Below are 16,712 nucleotides of genomic sequence, written 5' to 3'. Positions count from 1 at the left end.
CGATATATAATCTTTCTGATAAGAAAGTAACTAATCTTTATCGGACAATATCCTATGCCAATTAGTCGTAAAGCTAAAATTGTATATAAAAATAAGTCTAAAATCACATGTCATGTTTTTCAATTGATATCCGGAAAGTATTTTTTTGTAAATAGGTTTTCAAAGAACCTAGTGATGGGAAAAATCAGCTGTCTGTTAATTGTGCGATATATACCAGCTCTGATTGGAACTTAAGCTGCTAACAGATTTATTACTAACAAAAACTATTTGGAATGCAGACCGCCCATAAGTAATTGATAAAATCACAAGTTTTTCGAAGCAATTCACGTAGAACAATGCCAAAGTATCGCTGCTAGAGACGCAACTATCGATAGTTCGAGTACCTTCCTCGCCAGTGGGTACAAGTGTGTACACACTGGCAAACCCGACCATTTTGACGCGATTTCGATTTCCCATAAGAAAAAAAAAGAGTAGAAAAACACACACATTTAACATTTCGGTCGCTCCTGCTGCTGCTGTGTGTGCTATGTGTGCGTGTGCGAACGAACCAAATATATACACACACGAGCGCTGGTAGGACAGTGAAATCGAATTTGCTGTTTATATAGCACAATTCGATGGCTGATAATGCCGCCGCCGTCGCCGAAAAATCGTTTACCCAATATCGCTAGCATCAGAACGGGAAAGAGAACGAGTACGAGTACGATTCCGATTCCGATTCCGAGTACGTTTCCCACAAAGTATCGTTGTCGTTGTCGTCGTTGTCCTGCTGCCGTGCCCCGCCCCCTTCGCCCGCGCCGCCGCCCCCTCTGCGCCGTACGCACGCATCGATTTGGGCTAAACGTTAGATACCTCCTAACGCAGTTGTTAGGGTGGAAAGAACGGCCAGGGAAAATTGAATGCGCTACACTGGTGGGCGAGCTGCTGCAATGCCGTGCTTAAATTTAAATGCAATGCACTGATACGGATCCGTTGGCGCTCCTGGTCTGGTCCGCATCCATGCGAAAAGAACAAAAAATACAAGAAAGAAAAAAACAAGAAACAAAACAACAAAACGGAAAGCAATCCCGTGAAATCCCGGAATACAAGTGCAATACAACGAAACGAAACATAGAACAAAACGAAGAGAACGAAACAAAACGGAACGTATTTTCGATACGCAGGAGAGACCAAGTCGAGACCAAGTCGGGATATCCAAAGTGGACAGTGTGGTCTTGTGCAGTGGAGTGATGCTATATATAGCTGTTGGCCAAAACAATAGAGTCCGATAACAGAGCGAGATCAATTCGAGGAGTTGAAAATGTTTATTGTATAATTTCCAATTGAGCAGGTGTGCGTGCGAGTGTGTGTGCGTACGTGTGTGTGAGTAGTTTTTGTTTTTCGCTGCTTCTTCTTGCGGTTTATTTGTCAACAAAAAGAAGAAGGAAGAACGAAGCAGTGTGCGTGCAGCAGTAAATTGTTGTTCGCACACCCCGCACTGCTTGCAGGAGTGGCGAAGCAGTTAACTTGTGCAACGCAACCACGGACGACCCAGTGGCCTCCACATGAAGACCATGTCGCGCTTCGGCCTGCGCCGTGGCTTCAAGTTCTCGGAGGAGCAGGTCAACGGCAAGAATCCAATTGGACCGGCAACGGCACCAGCCACGGCCGCTGCCGCATCCAATCCGCGCAAGAAACGGCAGACCCGGCAGGACGAGGATGTGGACGCGGAACAGGAAGAGGTGGAACCGCACGAGGATCAGCCGGAGGCGGAACAGGAGCCGCTCTCGCTGATCTGCAGCCTGCCGCTGGAGCGGCTGCCCCGTTTGGTGGAGAAGCTGCATCAGATGACGGAGGAACGGGAACGAGAACGGGAGAAGGAGCGCGAGCGCGAGCGGGAAGAGGCCGCAAACCTGGGTGGAGCCGCGCACTCGAAGGTTCTGTGTCTGTACTGTGATAGGAAGTTCGCCTCCGGCAAGCTGCAGGCCAAGCATGTGGACAAGTTCCACACCGAGCGGCAGGAGAGACGCTGCAGCGGTCGTTCCACCAGCTCCAATTCCCATCCCGCCGGCGGCTTCCCCGGCTGCCAGTGGTGTGGCCAGCAGGGCAATCGCCGCCAGGCCACGCCCCCGCAGATCTGCCTGCCGGCCAAGTATCTGGAGCAACTGTTCCAGCACCTCAGCGAGCAGCATGCGGACAAGTATTTCGGCTGCCAGCCGTGTCGCCTGCGGTTCCAGGACGCGGATCACCTGTTGGGACACCAGCGCCAGCAGCATTCGCTCCATCATCCGGAGGATGGCCATGCCCCCAAGCCGGGCCTGATGGGCGCCGATGAGCCGGTGCTCTTTCGCCTTGGTCTTACCCAGAACCGTCTGCCCAGCCATCGGAATCGAAACCAGCGCAAGGAGGAGGAGCCGCCGCCCCTAGCCACGCCCAGCAGCAAGTCCCGGAGCAGCAGTCGGGCGGCGGCGCAGCGACAGCAACAGAATCAGCATCAACAGTCGCAGTCGCATCAGCAGACCGCTGCAGCGGGTAACATGGCTCTGCAGGAGTCGATCAATCCGGATGCAGTCTTCCGGCTGCCAGCCAGCATGGCCTGCGTCTCATCCTCCGCCTCCGTCGCCAACTCAGTGTTCGATGACAAGTTCTACAAGGATGTGATCTCTAATGTGCGGCACAACCTGCAGAATCACCTCGACGGACGGTTGTTCACCTCGTCTTCGACGTCCACAACGTCATCCACATCGTCGTCCGCATCCCAAAAGTCAGACCTCATTATGCTGCACGGACCCAGCCAGCTGGGACCTGGCGGCGCCTCCTATCCCACGCTGCTGACCGCGGATCAATTTGGCGGCACGGGGGAACTCCTACCGCTGGCCAAATTCCGCCGGAGACCGCACACGAAGCACAGCTGGAAGTGGAAATGGGACTACGTAAAGAAGTTCACGCTGATCAACGAGGGCGGTCGGCTGGTCAAGAAGCTGAAGCAGCCAAACTACCTGGGACTGCGCGATCTCTCCAAGTTGGACATGTGGACGCAGCTGACGATGCGTCAGAAGCACGATCTCTCGCTCTCATTGACGGAGGAGCAGAACCAGGAGCAGCGCCGCCTGCTGGATCAGCTAAATCTCATCCTGGACCACCGCCTGCTGCCGCACATCATTCTCGAGCAGAACGAGCAGGCGGTCATCAAGTGCGAGAACGAGGAGGAGGACGAGGGCCTGGACTCGCATCCCGGTGACGATCTGCTGCCGCAAACGTTCGCCGACGAGAGTTTTCTCTCCCTGCTGCAGCTCCAGCCGAGAGGCGGCAGCAGCGAACAGGAACGACAGCGGGAGCGGGACCAGCGGGAGCGTAGCAGGAACCAAAAGGCCGTCGTGCTCAGCGGCGAGTGGGCACGGCCGCGTCTCTATTTGTGCATCTGTTGCGGCGCCAAGTTCGACCAGCGCAAGTCGCTGGAGGAGCACAAGACCTTCCGCCACTCGCACATCTACGCCACGCACTACGAGGTCGTGGGACGCGAGCTGCTGGCCGGCAATCTGCTGCGCCACCTCTTCATCCCGAAACGGGCGCTGGGGCGATTTGCCGCCGAGAGCAACTGCATCCGATGGCCGCAGATTGCGCCGTCCGCCACAGTGCAGCAGCCCAAGCAGGAGCAGGTGCAACCGGAGGAGGAGACCAGATCGTCGGCCTCGTCGCGCTCATCATACGAGGTGTCCACACCCACTCCGCTATCGGCACTGGAGCAGCAACAACCATCACCGGCTTCGGGATCGGGCAATGCGTCTTCATCGTCGTCCTGCTCGCCCAGCTCATCGTCCGCCTCCACGCTGCTGTCCACCGCCACCCGCACCTCGATGTCCAACTCCACCTGCACCTCCTCCGCTGCCACCACGACGCTGTCGTCCACCTCGTCCGCTCCTTCCAGCTGCACCAAGTGCGGTCGCAAGTGCAGCGGCCTCATGGATCTCTATCGCCACATGCTGGACTGCTCCGGCGACTATGTGTGGTCGCTGGCCAAGAAGCGCAAGTACCGCTACTACTGCGGCACCAAGAAGCGACGTGCCTTCTCCAAGAAGCCGCTCAAGCAGCTCTCCGCGCGCAAGAAGGAAAAGCTGGAGGTGGAAGTGGAGGAGGGAACGGGCGATGGCGATGGCGATGCCGAGGTAGATGGCGATGGCGAGGCGGAGGGCGAGGAGAGCGTGTCCAGTTCATCCAAGTTGAAGAACTCGCCACGCCAAAGGCCCAGCGATGGTGAGTATGCTGTGAGTCTTCGAGTTCCCTTGCACACATTTAAACATTATCCAATTTGCAGCTGAATCCATTCGGAAAATGCTGGAGAACCTGCCCGCCAAGCGCATCTGCAAGAAGATCTTTCCCGTGGACAATAAGGCAAAGCGCAAGGCCAAGAACAAGGCGAAGGCCAAGTCCATGGCCAAGTCGCTGGTCAAGTCGAAATCCAAATCCAAGCAGCAGCGCAGCAGCACCAAGAGAATCTACAATCAGCACCTGCTGCGCACCACCAGATCCCGTTCGCGTTCATCTGTGGTGGCCACCGGCTCCTCGGCCGCTGCTGTCGCCGCCCAGCAGCAGCGCAGTCGCCGCAAACAGAAGCAGCAACAACAAAAGCAGCAGCAGAAAAAGCAGGAACAGCAGCAGCAGCAAAAGGCCAAGCTGGAGAAGGTAAAATCCCCACCAGAACCGCCGGCATCAGTCGAATCGGATAAAATGCCAGCCAAGGCGGAGGCCAAAGCGCCCGCACCGACAGTCACTGCCAAGTCACGATCTCCCGCTGAGGAAAAGCCATCCCTGCGTCTGGAGCTGCCTCAAACTCTTCCGGAGGCAGCCGCTCCAAACGCCTCCGCTCATGAATCAGAGCCCGCGTCGCCCACGCCTAGTAAGCAGCTAATGCCCACACCGCCCACTACCCCAGCGCCGGCCACCAAATCCCCGCCAGCTGCTGCAGCCGTGGCTCCACCCTTCTGCGCCGCCAATCGACAGGCGACGCCGAATTCGACTGTTAAGCGCAGCAAGAGGATTAGCGATTGCATAGCCATGCTCACCGGCAAACTGGAGGAGAAGCTCAAAACGGAGCAAGTGCCTCCGCCTGCGCCGCTGCAAAAGGAAAAGGAGAAACTCCAGCAGGATAGGCCGGCTGAGAAGCACGACAAGACACCGAAACCAGTGGACCACCAGTCACCTGCTGCCGCTGTAGTCGCCGAAAAGGAGCGAGTGCAGCCAAAGACGCCCAAACGCAAGGCGGTGTCACGGCGCATAATCAAGGTGGATACCACACCAGAGACCGTGGCGGAGTCGATCCAGGTGCGGAAAGCACCAGCAGTGGAGCTGCCGGAAGCAGTTGCCATACCACCTGCACTTCCACCGCCTGCCCTTGCTCCAGCCACTCTGAATGCCGCTCCTGTTCCTCCAGCGCTGCAGCCTTCCATATTTGCCAGCATGCCAGTGGCAGTGCCAGTAGTGCCTGCGCCAGTTCCTCCACCACCAGTTGCGACAGCAGCTCCTCTGCCAGTCGCTGGACTTGTTCCTCTGCCCGTCGCTGCACCTGCTCCGCCGCCAGTTGCCACCGCTTTGGTTCATCCACCGACGAGACGAACGCCCACCAAGGCGGCGGCTAAACAGATGGGTGCCCCACCACCGAAGCCACCAGCTTCGTTGGCCGCCCTCAAACAGTATCCCCCACTGGAAGCGACGCTGCCAGTTCCGCCTGCGAATCCAGCGCCACCCGTTCCCGTCGCAGTTCCTCTCGTGCCTGTGCCCGTGCCTGTGCCCGTGGCAATGCCGTTGGGCATGCAGGGAATGCCAGTGCCTGTGAATGTTAACATGCTGCCCAAGCTGTATATGCCCCAACTGCAAGCGCCAGCGAATTCCAATCCCAATCCCAATCCCGCGCCCACAGCAATGTTCGTGATGGCGGATCATCAGCCCCTCAATCTGACCAGTCAGCGCGGAGTGCTCCACAAGCCATTGATATCCGGCACCACGGGTGACCCGGGACTCGTCGGACTGCCGCATCATCGTGCTGGCGGTATGCCCGCCAGGCGGCAGACGATCTGTGGTTTCGAGGCACGGAATCTGATCGGCCTGGACATGGAAATGGAGCCGCTGGATCTGTCGAAGAAGTCGAGCAGGAAACCATCACCGGTGCCGCCGCCAAGGATGCAGCAGGAGTTGCCAATGCCACTGGTGCCACTGCCCTTGGTGACGAATGCAAATGCGCTGGCGCCGCAATCGCAGCCAGGTGGTGCACCACTTCCTACACCAGTTGGTGGTGCTCCAGTGAGCTGCCAGCTGCCCATGCCGGGAGTGCCAGGAGTGCCTACACCGCTGGCTTCGCACTATTACTCCAACCTGGATCTGCTCAAGATTCCACAGGTGCGCAATCCCGGCACTGGCGTGGTGGTGCCCTCCAGTGGTCCACCAGCAGTGTCGGTTTCCGCAACGGTTGCAGCGCCCGTTCATCCCGTGAAGAGTTCGGGTGGCAAGAAGCGCTCCACCGAGGGAACGGGCAACTCCAAAAAGGAACACGGAAAGGGACAGGCCAAGGCATGTCCTCGCATGGATGAGGTGGTCAACAATCACATCGACGATGCCATCAACTCGGTCATCATGGCTGTCCAGGCGAGTTTTCCGGACGACGATGAGGAGGAGCAGCAGGCCAAAAAGGAAAAGGAAAGAGAGAGGGAACGCGAAAGGGAGAGGGAGAAGGAAAAGCTGGAGGAAACGCCTCCCAAGTCGAGCAACTGCATCATGCCGTTGCAAGCCTGCGCGGAAGTGCTCTCCTCCGCTGCCCTGGACAAATCCCAAACTGTCAATGCTATTCCAGCTATTGTTGCTCCTCCTGTTGCTCTGGTGCCAGTGACACCTGCTCCACAGCCTGTGCCTGTCAAGAATCTGACGCCCAAGAAGCGTTCCATGCGCTCGCGAACCATCGACTGTCGCTCCGCCCTGCTCGCCTTGGAGGAAACTCTGCCGGCGGCGTCCTTGCAGCAGTGCATCCCGCTGCCGGTGAATGGCGATGCGAAGGAAGAGATGCCATCGCTGCCAGATCCAATCCTAGCTCCCACGCCCGCTGTCGTCGAGCCCCAGCTTCCCGTTCAGGTTCAAGGTCCAATAATGAGTCTCAGGGATAAGAAGGCGGAAACTTTAATGCCGGCCACCAATTCGTCGACCATTCCGGCAGCAACTACGCTAGCGGAGTCTCCGGAATCGCCGGATCCTGTGCCCGTGAGCCTGCCGCTGCCGGAGACGTCTGTTCCGGCACCAGTGCCCGTGTCCGTCATCTCAGTGGCGCCCGCCGTGCTGCCACTACCAACACGCACAGCGACACCACCGCCCACCACCATGGCCGAGACGAACTGCAGCTCCCTGATGGAGGAGCACAGCAGCAATCTGAACAACAACACGTCGTCGGGCTTCCACAGTCTCGCCCAATCGGAGCAGCCGATACCAACGGCAGCGACGCCAGCTGAGGAAGCGCCGCCGGTCAAGGAGGACGAGGAGCTGCCCGCCAAAAAGAAGCAACGTCGTCGGCGAAAGAACGAACTGGCCGCCATTGTGGCCGATCAATTGCTGGAAAGCTTTAAGATCGACAATGCGCGGAGGGATAACCTCAAGAAGCTGGAGAATCTGGCGTACGAGAAGAGCGAGGATTTGCTGCTCACCGGAATGCTGCTGATGCCCAGCACCAAACGGAATGCAGCCCTAGGACCATCATCCGCGGCCGCCGCGAAGCTGGCGAAGAAGGAGGCGGCCGACACCGTGGCGGAGTCACCAGCCAATCCGCCCGTGCGCGGCAGGCCGAAGCGTCGCCAGAGTTGCTACTATCGAAGGGGAAAGGCTGGTGGTGTTGGTGGCGTTGGCAAGGCCACCAATGAGAATATCAGTCTGCTCAAATCCTCGCTAGAGTCCTTCTCCATTGGCATCGAGAAGCAGCTGCTGGCCAAGGAGGCCAGGGAGGCCAAGGAGGCGCAGCCGGCAGGCGGAAACAATCAGGCCCAGCTGCCCGTTAGTTCCATCCTGCGGCCCAGCATCCTGAGCAGCGCCGTCGCCAGGGAGCAACAACTGACGAGGCAGCAGCAAAGTAAACTGGATAAACAGGAGCAGTTGCCACCGGCGGCCACCTTCAGTCGGGATCCGCGGCTCAACAAGAACATACACAAGGAGCAGGCGGAGCACAAGGCGGCGCCCAAGGACCAGTCAGCGACGGCGACAACAAACGAGAATCCCGAGGAGGATGACAACTACCTTACGGAGATTGCGAAGAACGTCAACGAGAAGATCATGTCGGCCACCACCAACGAGGACTTTGAGTTTGCCCACGACGAGTTCGATGGCGAAGGTGATCCCGACCAGGATCAGGATCAGGACCAGGACAAATACTATCGCCCGCCCACGTCGATGAGTGTGCGCAGTGCTCCGAATTTGAACGATGAGCACTCGAACTTTGGTTCCATGTGCGACGACAACACAAACACCGAGGTAATGGACATGGATCTGGACGATGAGATGAGCGTGTACACGAGCTACTCGCAGGATCTGGGACGTGGCGGACGCGGCCGCCGAAGAAGGAGGCGTAGAAGTGTCCTACTCACGCGGCGCCCCAAGAAACGGACGCAGCGCAGCGAACTGGATGCCGAGAAGTTCGGTTGCAAGCTGTGCGGCAAAAGCTTCTTCACCGCCACCTCGCTGTCCAAGCACAACATGACCCTGGCCCACGTGTCCAAGGTGTCCGCGCAGGAGTACCTGCAGTCGCAGACGGCGCCGTCTAGTCCGCAGGATGCGCACGATCTGGAAAACAAGAGGGAACGCCAAGCGGAGGCGATGCTGCAGCAGCAGCAGGAGGAGCAGCCGGCGGCAGCTCAGCAGCAGATGCGAGCCTCGGTGCTCATGGTGCCCGCTCAGATGGCCCATCAGGAGAGGGAGCGGGAGCGCGAGCGGGAGCTGCAGAGGGTCCAGGAGCAGGAGAGGATCCAGCTGCAAAGGGAGCAGGAGCATCGCCATCAGCAACAGCAGCTGCAGCAGCAGCAGCAGCAAGAGCAAGTGCATCATGTCATCACGGAGGCAAGTCTGCGACTGCACGACAACCAGCACAGTCCCACAGCTCCGACCGCCTCTCGTCTCAATCTCAATCCCGACGAGCGTCTCTTCTACGAGTGCTGCAATATACTGAAGAGCGCGGAGACGCCACGTCCGCATCCCGGCGGTGGTGCCGGTCCAGCCACCACATCGGTGATCGTGACGGCAGGCAGAAAGCAACCACCGCCGCCTCCAGCATCGCCATCGCCATCTCGGTCGTCCTCGCTGCCGCCACCGGCCTCACCATCGCCATCGCTTCCTCCGCCCGCATCTCCATCGCTTTCCCTGCCACCGCCGGCATCGCCATCGCCATCACCCTCGCCGCCGCCACCCGCCGAGGCAACTGCTGCCGCGCCAGTTCCTGCTGCTGCTCAGTCGGCGGCTAACGTGTGCCACCAGCCGGTCATTCAGCAGCTGTTCCGGAACCCGCCAGCAGTCACCCCCACCACCACGCCCACGTGAGTTACCATAGTTGCATATAGCATAGTTGCATAGCACATATCATTCATCCTTGAATCCCCCTCCATGCAGCAACCACAATCGGCTCTCGCCCAGCTACTCGGCTGTGTCGCAGTTTTCGGCCACCACGACGTCCCGCTTCAAGACGAAGGCCGCGATGAAGGGCTATGAGAACGTGAATCTGCAGATGGACATGCTGGAGCTGGCCAAGTCGGGTCGTGGCGTCTGCAAGCTAACGGAATTGGCGGACATTGCGCTGGGTAGTGAGAAGCCCGGTGGCGAATTTTTGCCCCATTTGCCGCCTGCACCGGTGGCTCCAACGGTGACATCACTGCCGCCAGCGAATCAACAGACGCCGACGCCAACACCCACGCCCACGGGCACGCCCACAGTGACGCCAACGGGGCCGATGGAGCAGCAACAGAGTTCCACATCCTCGAAGACCATCATGCATGCGTCCATTATCAAGGCGGCGGCGGGTGTGGCCAGCTCGGCCACGTTGCCACCGGCATCCGGTAGGATTATCATACCCGACCGGCCGTTCAAGAACATTGGACTGGAGGAGAAGGCGCCCATAACGTTCCAGAAGCCCAAGACGTGCGTGAATCTGCTGCAGGAGCAGGACAACAACAGCGTCTCGACGGCCAGCTACTCGGATCGTGATGACTACGACTTCGGAACCCTGAGCTGCGATGGCGATGTGGATCCGGAGCCAGAACCGGAGGTCAGAGGTGGAGTCGTAGCTGCCGGTCGAGTGACTCAACCGCAGGCAGGAGGACGTGCCGTTTCCACGTCCAGTTCATCGTCCTCCTCATCCTCGTCGGCGGATAACAGCCGGACGGGCAGCCGGAGTAGCAGCAGCAGTTCCAGTCGCGCCACGGCCAAAACTTTCGAGAACAAGTCACTGATCATGGGACGGATATTCAAGCACGCCAGCAGTGCCAAGGCGGCGCCAGTGATGGCTCCATCGGCGGCACTGCTTCCGGGTCCCAGTGTGGTGCCCGGAATGGCGAAGATCAAGGCGCTGCCCAAGAACCAAGCGAATCTCGACCAGATCTTCGATGAGCTGCGTGGCGGTAGCGCAGCGGGCAAGTCAACGGAAATGGAGGCTCCACCCACGATGGTGCAAGAGGGCTGGGATCGGCATCATCCGCAGCAGCAGCAACAGCAGCAGATGCAGCCACACCACCACCACCATCATCAGCAGCAGCAGCATCATCAGCAGCAGCAGCAGCATCATCAGCGCCATCATCACCACCACCACCACCATCATCAGGTGGAGCCCATGGCGGCGCCAGCAGCACCGGCAGCGCCGGCGGCCATGCCAGCACCCAGTGCATTACCACCGGGCAGGAAGCCGAAGAACTCCACGGCCAACACGGCCAAGAAGGCAGCCAACAAATCCGCACCGACCAAGACAAAGGGGAAATCCAAGGTGGAAGCCGTTGCCTCTGCTTCTTCCTCGTCCAATCGCAAGCCACGCAAGGATTTGAGCAAGCTGCAGTCCGAACTGGGCATGAGTCACGAAGAGATCGAGCAGCTGATCGACGAGGGACAGCGCAAGTCCAAGCGTCGCTGTGCCACCAATCGACCCAAGAAACTGGTGGAGACTTGGAGCTCCGATGAGTACGAGGAGTTCTTGTCCACCAAGGACATCATAGCCCTGATCGAGCAGAAGGAGCAGCAGGAACAGAAGCGCAAGCGCAAGACCAGCGAGGCGAACACCCAGCCGGAGCCAGTTGCTCCGCCAGTGGCCAGCAAGAAAGCCCAGACGCCACAGGCGGCTGCAGGTAAACGAAAGAATCGCGCCAGCGAAAAGAAGCCAGCACCGGAGCCGGAGCAACCAAAACCACGTGCCAGGCAACGAAACCAGCCACCGCCGCCAGCACCAGCACATGTGCCTCCTGTTGTCCAGGCACCGCCAGCGCCTGCGCCAGAAGTGCTAACTCCGCCTGCCAGGGGAAAGTCCAAGGCAGCGGCCAAGAGCAAAGCTACAGCAACCAAGACGACAAACAATCGCAAAAAGCGATCCAATGAGAAGTCAAGGGTGCAGGAAAGTAGGGAGGATGAGGAAGAGGAGGAGGAGCAGGCGGAGGTGGAAGTTGAGCCACCAGCCAGGACGCGCAGCTCCAGGCAGCAGCCCAAGGTGAAGGCCACTGAGCCGGAGAAGGAACCAATAGCGCCAACACCACCGCCACCAGCACAACTATCACTGCCCGCAGCTGCATCGGAAGCGCAAAGGGAGAGGAGCAAGGTGCGGCAGCACGGCAATCAGCAGCAGCCACCGCCGCCGGCACCGCATCCGCGGAGCAGCTCCGTCGCCACCACCAGCAGCACCACCAATAACAACAACAACAGCAGCAGCAGCAATAAGAATCTGAAGGCCAAGCGAAAATCACAGACCAGCCGCCAGTCGCCGGCGCGCAGAAAGCGGCCAGCCAGCGAGAAGCAGCTGTACTACTGGAGCAGCTCCAGCGACGATGAGTTCGGACGCCTGGACGACGAGACGGAGGCCGCCGACGGTGAATCCCGCGGCGCTGGAGCTGGCAGCGAGCAGCGGGATGGCGAACGAATCGAACTGGAGCCGGAGGAGGCGTCACCGTCGCCGGGCAAACACTTCGAGGAGAACGAGCCGTACCAGAAGCACGGCTGGATCGTGGGCGATTCGCACAAGAAGCTGGTGAAGCTGCTGGCCATTGCCAAGGGCAGCAAGAAGGTGGACAACTGCGGTGTCAAGCGGCGCACGCCCAAGCGCAAGTGCTAGGAGTGGGTAAAAAGCGCGGTCGTGGTGAACGTGAAGGTGGAGGAGCGTCACCAGACGTAGCAACAGCTGGCGTAGGAGCACAGCACAGCGGGGCACAGCCTCCTGCCGCCAGACAAGTCATAGCCATAGGCCTCGAGGGGCGGAGTCGGCGCGGGCAGCCGACGACCCATCGCCGCCATCGATTACATACGTACTGCCATTGTGTTATCGTTAATCGTTAACGCCGGCGCCAGGAGGGGATCAGGATCAGGATCGGGATCGGGATCGGGATCGGGATCAGCTGGAGTAGGAGCGGCAGCGGGAGCATCCACTTGGCAGAGGCCACCTCCTGGCCCCGCACCCATTAACCGTATGCGGAGTATATGCAACATATTTTTCTTTCTTTTAAACATCTAAGCGTTACATTATTTAGGTTTTTTTTTATTAAATGTATTTATAATTAATAAACAAAACAAACAAAAAAGCGAAAGAGCAACAAATATAAATTTGAGCACAACAATTCAAAGCGGACGACCGATCTTCTCATTTGGGATGCCAGTAACCACCCAGTAGCGAACCGCCAGAGATACAAGACGTCCAGGTTTTCCTCAATTTAACTTCGGATTTATTTAATATATTTTACAACTAGCGGTATCTTTACATATATAACATGTAAAAAAAAATAGAGTTAAGGAATAGTTAAAAAAACGTGGAGCACAATGGAGGCGACGGCGTGTGGCGGAGCGAACGCTGCAGTCTGGGCGAGCGCACACCCAGCCGGTTGGGTTGGATTGGATTTGTGTGCTGATGTTGCGCTGCTCTTGCCAAAGGATAAATGCGAAGCAAAACAAGGTTCCATCAAGGATTAGAATGTGTGTCAAATGGTGGGTGATGTGTCTCCGGCTGGATGCACCGATGTAAGAGATATTGGTGGGTCTCGCTCCGACTGCTGATGACTGTTAACTGATGAGCTGCGTTCGCCGTCGGCCACACGGCGGCATCGTTCCACATCGTGACTTAAACAGTATGTTGGTTTCGGTTCTCATCACATCTCCCGCCCCTCTCCGGCTGTCGACCAGTCAGTGGCAGTCGCTTACATCATGCCACCCATGCCGCCCATGCCTCCCATGCCGCCCATACCACCCATGCCGGGCATGCCAGGAGCACCATCCTCCTTGGGGATCTCGGTGACCACAGCCTCGGCGGTGGTCAACAGCGAGGCCACACCGGAGGCGTCTGTGATGGCGGTGCGCACCACCTTGGTGGGATCGATGATGCCCTTCTCGATCAGGTTGCCGTACTCGCCCTTCAGCGCATCGTAGCCGTAGTCACCGGTCTGGGTCTCCACCTTGGCCACCACCATGGCGCCATCAACGCCGGCGTTCTTGGCAATCGTCATGCATGGCATGCGCAGGGCACGACGCACAATCTCCACGCCGAGTTTCTGTTATGGGATTTCATACACATTAATACACGGATAACAGAACAGATAAGAGATAGATGATCGTACCTGATCCTCGTTGGTGGTCTCGACACCCTCGAGCTTCTCAATGCAACGCAGCAGAGCGGTGCCGCCTCCGGGAACGATTCCCTCTTCGACGGCAGCACGGGTGGCGTTCAGGGCATCGTGGACGCGATCCTTCTTCTCGTTGACCTCCACCTCGCTGGAGCCGCCAACGCGGAGCAGGGCAACGCCGGAGGCCAAGCGGGCCAGACGCTCCTGCAGCTTCTCCTTCTCGTACTCGGAGGTGGTGTCCTCGATCTGGTCCTTGATCTGATTGGCGCGACGGAGCACATCGTCCTTCTGGCCCTTGCCCTTCAGCAACAGGGTGTCGTCCTTGGTGATCACCACCTCGCCGACCTGACCCAAATCGCTAACCTTGACGTCCTCCAGCTTGACGAGATCAGCATCATCGCCAAAGACAATGCCGCCGGAGGCGATGGCCATGTCGGTGAGGGTGCTCTTGCGGTTGTCGCCGAAACCGGGTGCCTTGACGGCAGCCACCTGCAGGCCGATCTTGAGGCGGTTCACCACCAGGGTGCTCAGGGCCTCACCATCGATATCCTCGGCAATGATGACCAGGGGCTTGCGCTGCGCATTGGCCAGCTCCAGAGCGGGAATGATGCTCTGCACCGATGAGATCTTCTTCTCGGACAGCAGGAGCAGGGCATCTTGGAACTCCACCTTGGCTCCCTTCGAGGAGTTGATGAAGTACGGCGAGATGTAGCCGCGATCGAACTTCATGCCCTCGATAACCTCCAGCTCATCGGTGAGGGTCTTGCCATCCTTGACGGTGATGACGCCATCGCGTCCCACCTTCTTCATGGCCTCACTGATGAGATTGCCGATGGCCTGATCGCCGTTGGCCGAGATGGTGGCCACCTGGGCGATCTCCTCGGGCGTGCTCACGGGGCGCGACATGGACTTCAGGTTGTCCTTGACGGTCTCAACGGCCAGCATGACACCGCGACGAATCTCGACGGGATTGGCGCCCTTGGAGATCTTCTCGAAGCCCTCCTTGGCGATGGCGCGAGCCAGAACGGTGGCCGTGGTGGTACCATCACCGGCCTCCTCGTTGGTATTGTTGGCCACATCCTGGACCAGCTTGGCACCAATGTTCTGGAACTTGTCCTTCAGCTCAATGGACTTGGCCACCGTGACACCGTCCTTGGTGATCTTGGGCGAGCCCCACGACTGCTCAATGATCACATTGCGACCCTTGGGGCCCATGGTCACTGCCACAGCATCGGCCAGCACATCGACGCCCTGGAGCATCATGGCGCGCACCTCGGGACCGAAACGCACATCCTTGGCATAGCCGCGCATGGCCAACTGGCGGCTAATGGAGGAGCGAGCAAGCGAAACTGGCAAACGGAACATCTGTGGAAGAGTGAGAGAATTGGGATGATGATTACTGGCTGGTAGCAAGAGATGAATCAAAGCACGTGTTCTGGCCAAGAGTTTCACTAAGATGCGGTTTCTTTGCGGTGTTTACCCCGTAGTTTCTTAGTTGATAAGCGAGTGCTTCCAGCGGGTCAAAGGTCAGAAATCTTCGTTCTTGAATGTGAAATTGGGAAAATAACGTGAGCACAGATCGTTTGAGATTTTCGATAATCAGTGCTGTAGACTTCCCAGATTACTGACAGCAAAGCCAATGGAAAAATATTTACGAGGATATGTATGGAAATTACATAAACGCACAAAATTGGGAATTATTGAAGAGTTATAAAGGAAAATTATACATTTGTGTAATAAAACTCAATGTATAGAACTCTTTATCAACATAATCAAAGAGCTAATGTATATCATATAACACGTGGGTAAGATAAATACAGATGTACAAACATCTAGTTTCTGTTCATAAAAATTACAATTTTCGAAAATTACATAAACTAATTAATATCTCTGTGAGAATTGCATAAGCCATTTGCTCAGAAAGAATAAGTTTTTTCAGTTTGTTATTAATGTGAATACAATACAATGAAATATAAGAAGAATTTAAACAATAATCATCTATTTATCATATGGAATGATGAAATAGTTTTAAAAACACGCAACACGAGATATTTATAAGGAAATGTTTTGAATGGAAAAATAAAACCAAATCAATGAGTTCAGGTAGTACTGATAGTATTATGTAAACCAAATCGTTGCAGCAACGAGGCTCCACTGTACCGGCCAGGCCCCCTCCTTCCAGTGCCCACCCCCACCCCCCGCGGAACGAACAACAATGACATCTCGTTACCGAGCATTCCAGAAGAAACGATTTATGTAACCCATCACTTGGGCGAAAGACGAATATGTAGCTCCCGAAATCGGAGGGCATGTTATTCAATGAATCTAAAATTTCCGCAAACGAGAGTGGAAAGAAAGAAAGCAGGGCAAGCAGTAGCAGCACATGCAATGACTTCTGATAAATGTGAAATTGCCGGCAAGCAGTGGGAAAACATGTGCAACTGAGTTTCCACCAGCTTTCCAATGTGCGCGCCCGTATGCGTGTTTGTGTGTGTTGAGGTGGATTTAATAAAATCTTATTTGGATGTAATCATTAACTACAATGCAGACATCGTTTACTTTCCAGTTATCAATGAGCAGAACATTCTGGAAACACGATTTGCCGGCTATCGGCCAGATTGTTCGCTCTTATATAATCGCTAATGGGACACACACACACACACTTGCACCTAAACTTGAAATGCAATTGGGCAAATGGGAATGGCGCTGGAAATCGAAATGTAGAACTTACTGTGAATTAAACTGGTACTGCGAATTATTGACGAGACAGTTAAGCGAACGCTTCCGATTCTATTTGATGTGAAACAACAAGCCCACTTCACCACAGTTTACTCGCTTCGAAATGTGCGCACAGGCGGTCCGAACTTCCTAACCTTAATGTGTATCGGTGTGGCCGTTCGTCGGCCATCGAAAATAGCC

The 16,712-nt window shown here is 56.7% G+C and overlaps 2 protein-coding genes across 2 annotated transcripts; one reads left to right on the top strand and one right to left on the bottom strand.

Annotated features, from left to right (window-relative positions):
- Positions 1-359: 359 nt before the first annotated feature.
- On the top strand, positions 360-13,153 carry LOC6725647 (microtubule-associated protein futsch). The gene is made up of 3 exons (XM_039296484.2): positions 360-4,233; positions 4,295-9,533; positions 9,607-13,153. The coding sequence occupies exons 1-3, from the start codon at positions 1,545-1,547 to the stop codon at positions 12,296-12,298; spliced, it is 10,620 nt and encodes a 3,539-aa protein (XP_039152418.1). The 5' UTR covers positions 360-1,544; the 3' UTR covers positions 12,299-13,153.
- On the bottom strand, positions 12,880-16,682 carry LOC6725646 (heat shock protein 60A). The gene is made up of 3 exons (XM_016173707.3): positions 16,525-16,682; positions 13,788-15,158; positions 12,880-13,721 (listed from the first exon to the last, which is right to left on the bottom strand). Exons 2-3 carry the CDS (start codon positions 15,156-15,158, stop codon positions 13,371-13,373), a joined length of 1,722 nt encoding a protein of 573 aa, XP_016038869.1. The 5' UTR covers positions 16,525-16,682; the 3' UTR covers positions 12,880-13,370.
- Between the last annotated feature and the right edge of the window lie 30 nt (positions 16,683-16,712).

This window comes from Drosophila simulans, chromosome X (assembly GCF_016746395.2).
Source record: "Drosophila simulans strain w501 chromosome X, Prin_Dsim_3.1, whole genome shotgun sequence".
In the NCBI taxonomy this organism is placed as follows: domain Eukaryota; kingdom Metazoa; phylum Arthropoda; class Insecta; order Diptera; family Drosophilidae; genus Drosophila; species Drosophila simulans.
This window is presented reverse-complemented; position numbering and strand designations above follow the sequence as displayed.

What these genes read in the sequence shown, in the direction of transcription:
- LOC6725646 (XM_016173707.3), bottom strand. Translation starts at nt 15,158, where the DNA reads ATGTTCCGTTTGCCAGTTTCGCTTGCTCGCTCCTCCATTAGCCGCCAG. An exon ending in AGACCACCAACGAGGATCAG is followed by an intron (nt 13,722 to 13,787) that starts GTACGATCATCT and finishes ATCCCATAACAG; the next exon opens with AAACTCGGCGTGGAGATTGT.
- LOC6725647 (XM_039296484.2), top strand. Translation starts at nt 1,545, where the DNA reads ATGAAGACCATGTCGCGCTTCGGCCTGCGCCGTGGCTTCAAGTTCTCG. An exon ending in ACGCCAAAGGCCCAGCGATG is followed by an intron (nt 4,234 to 4,294) that starts GTGAGTATGCTG and finishes TCCAATTTGCAG; the next exon opens with CTGAATCCATTCGGAAAATG. An exon ending in ACCCCCACCACCACGCCCAC is followed by an intron (nt 9,534 to 9,606) that starts GTGAGTTACCAT and finishes CCCTCCATGCAG; the next exon opens with CAACCACAATCGGCTCTCGC.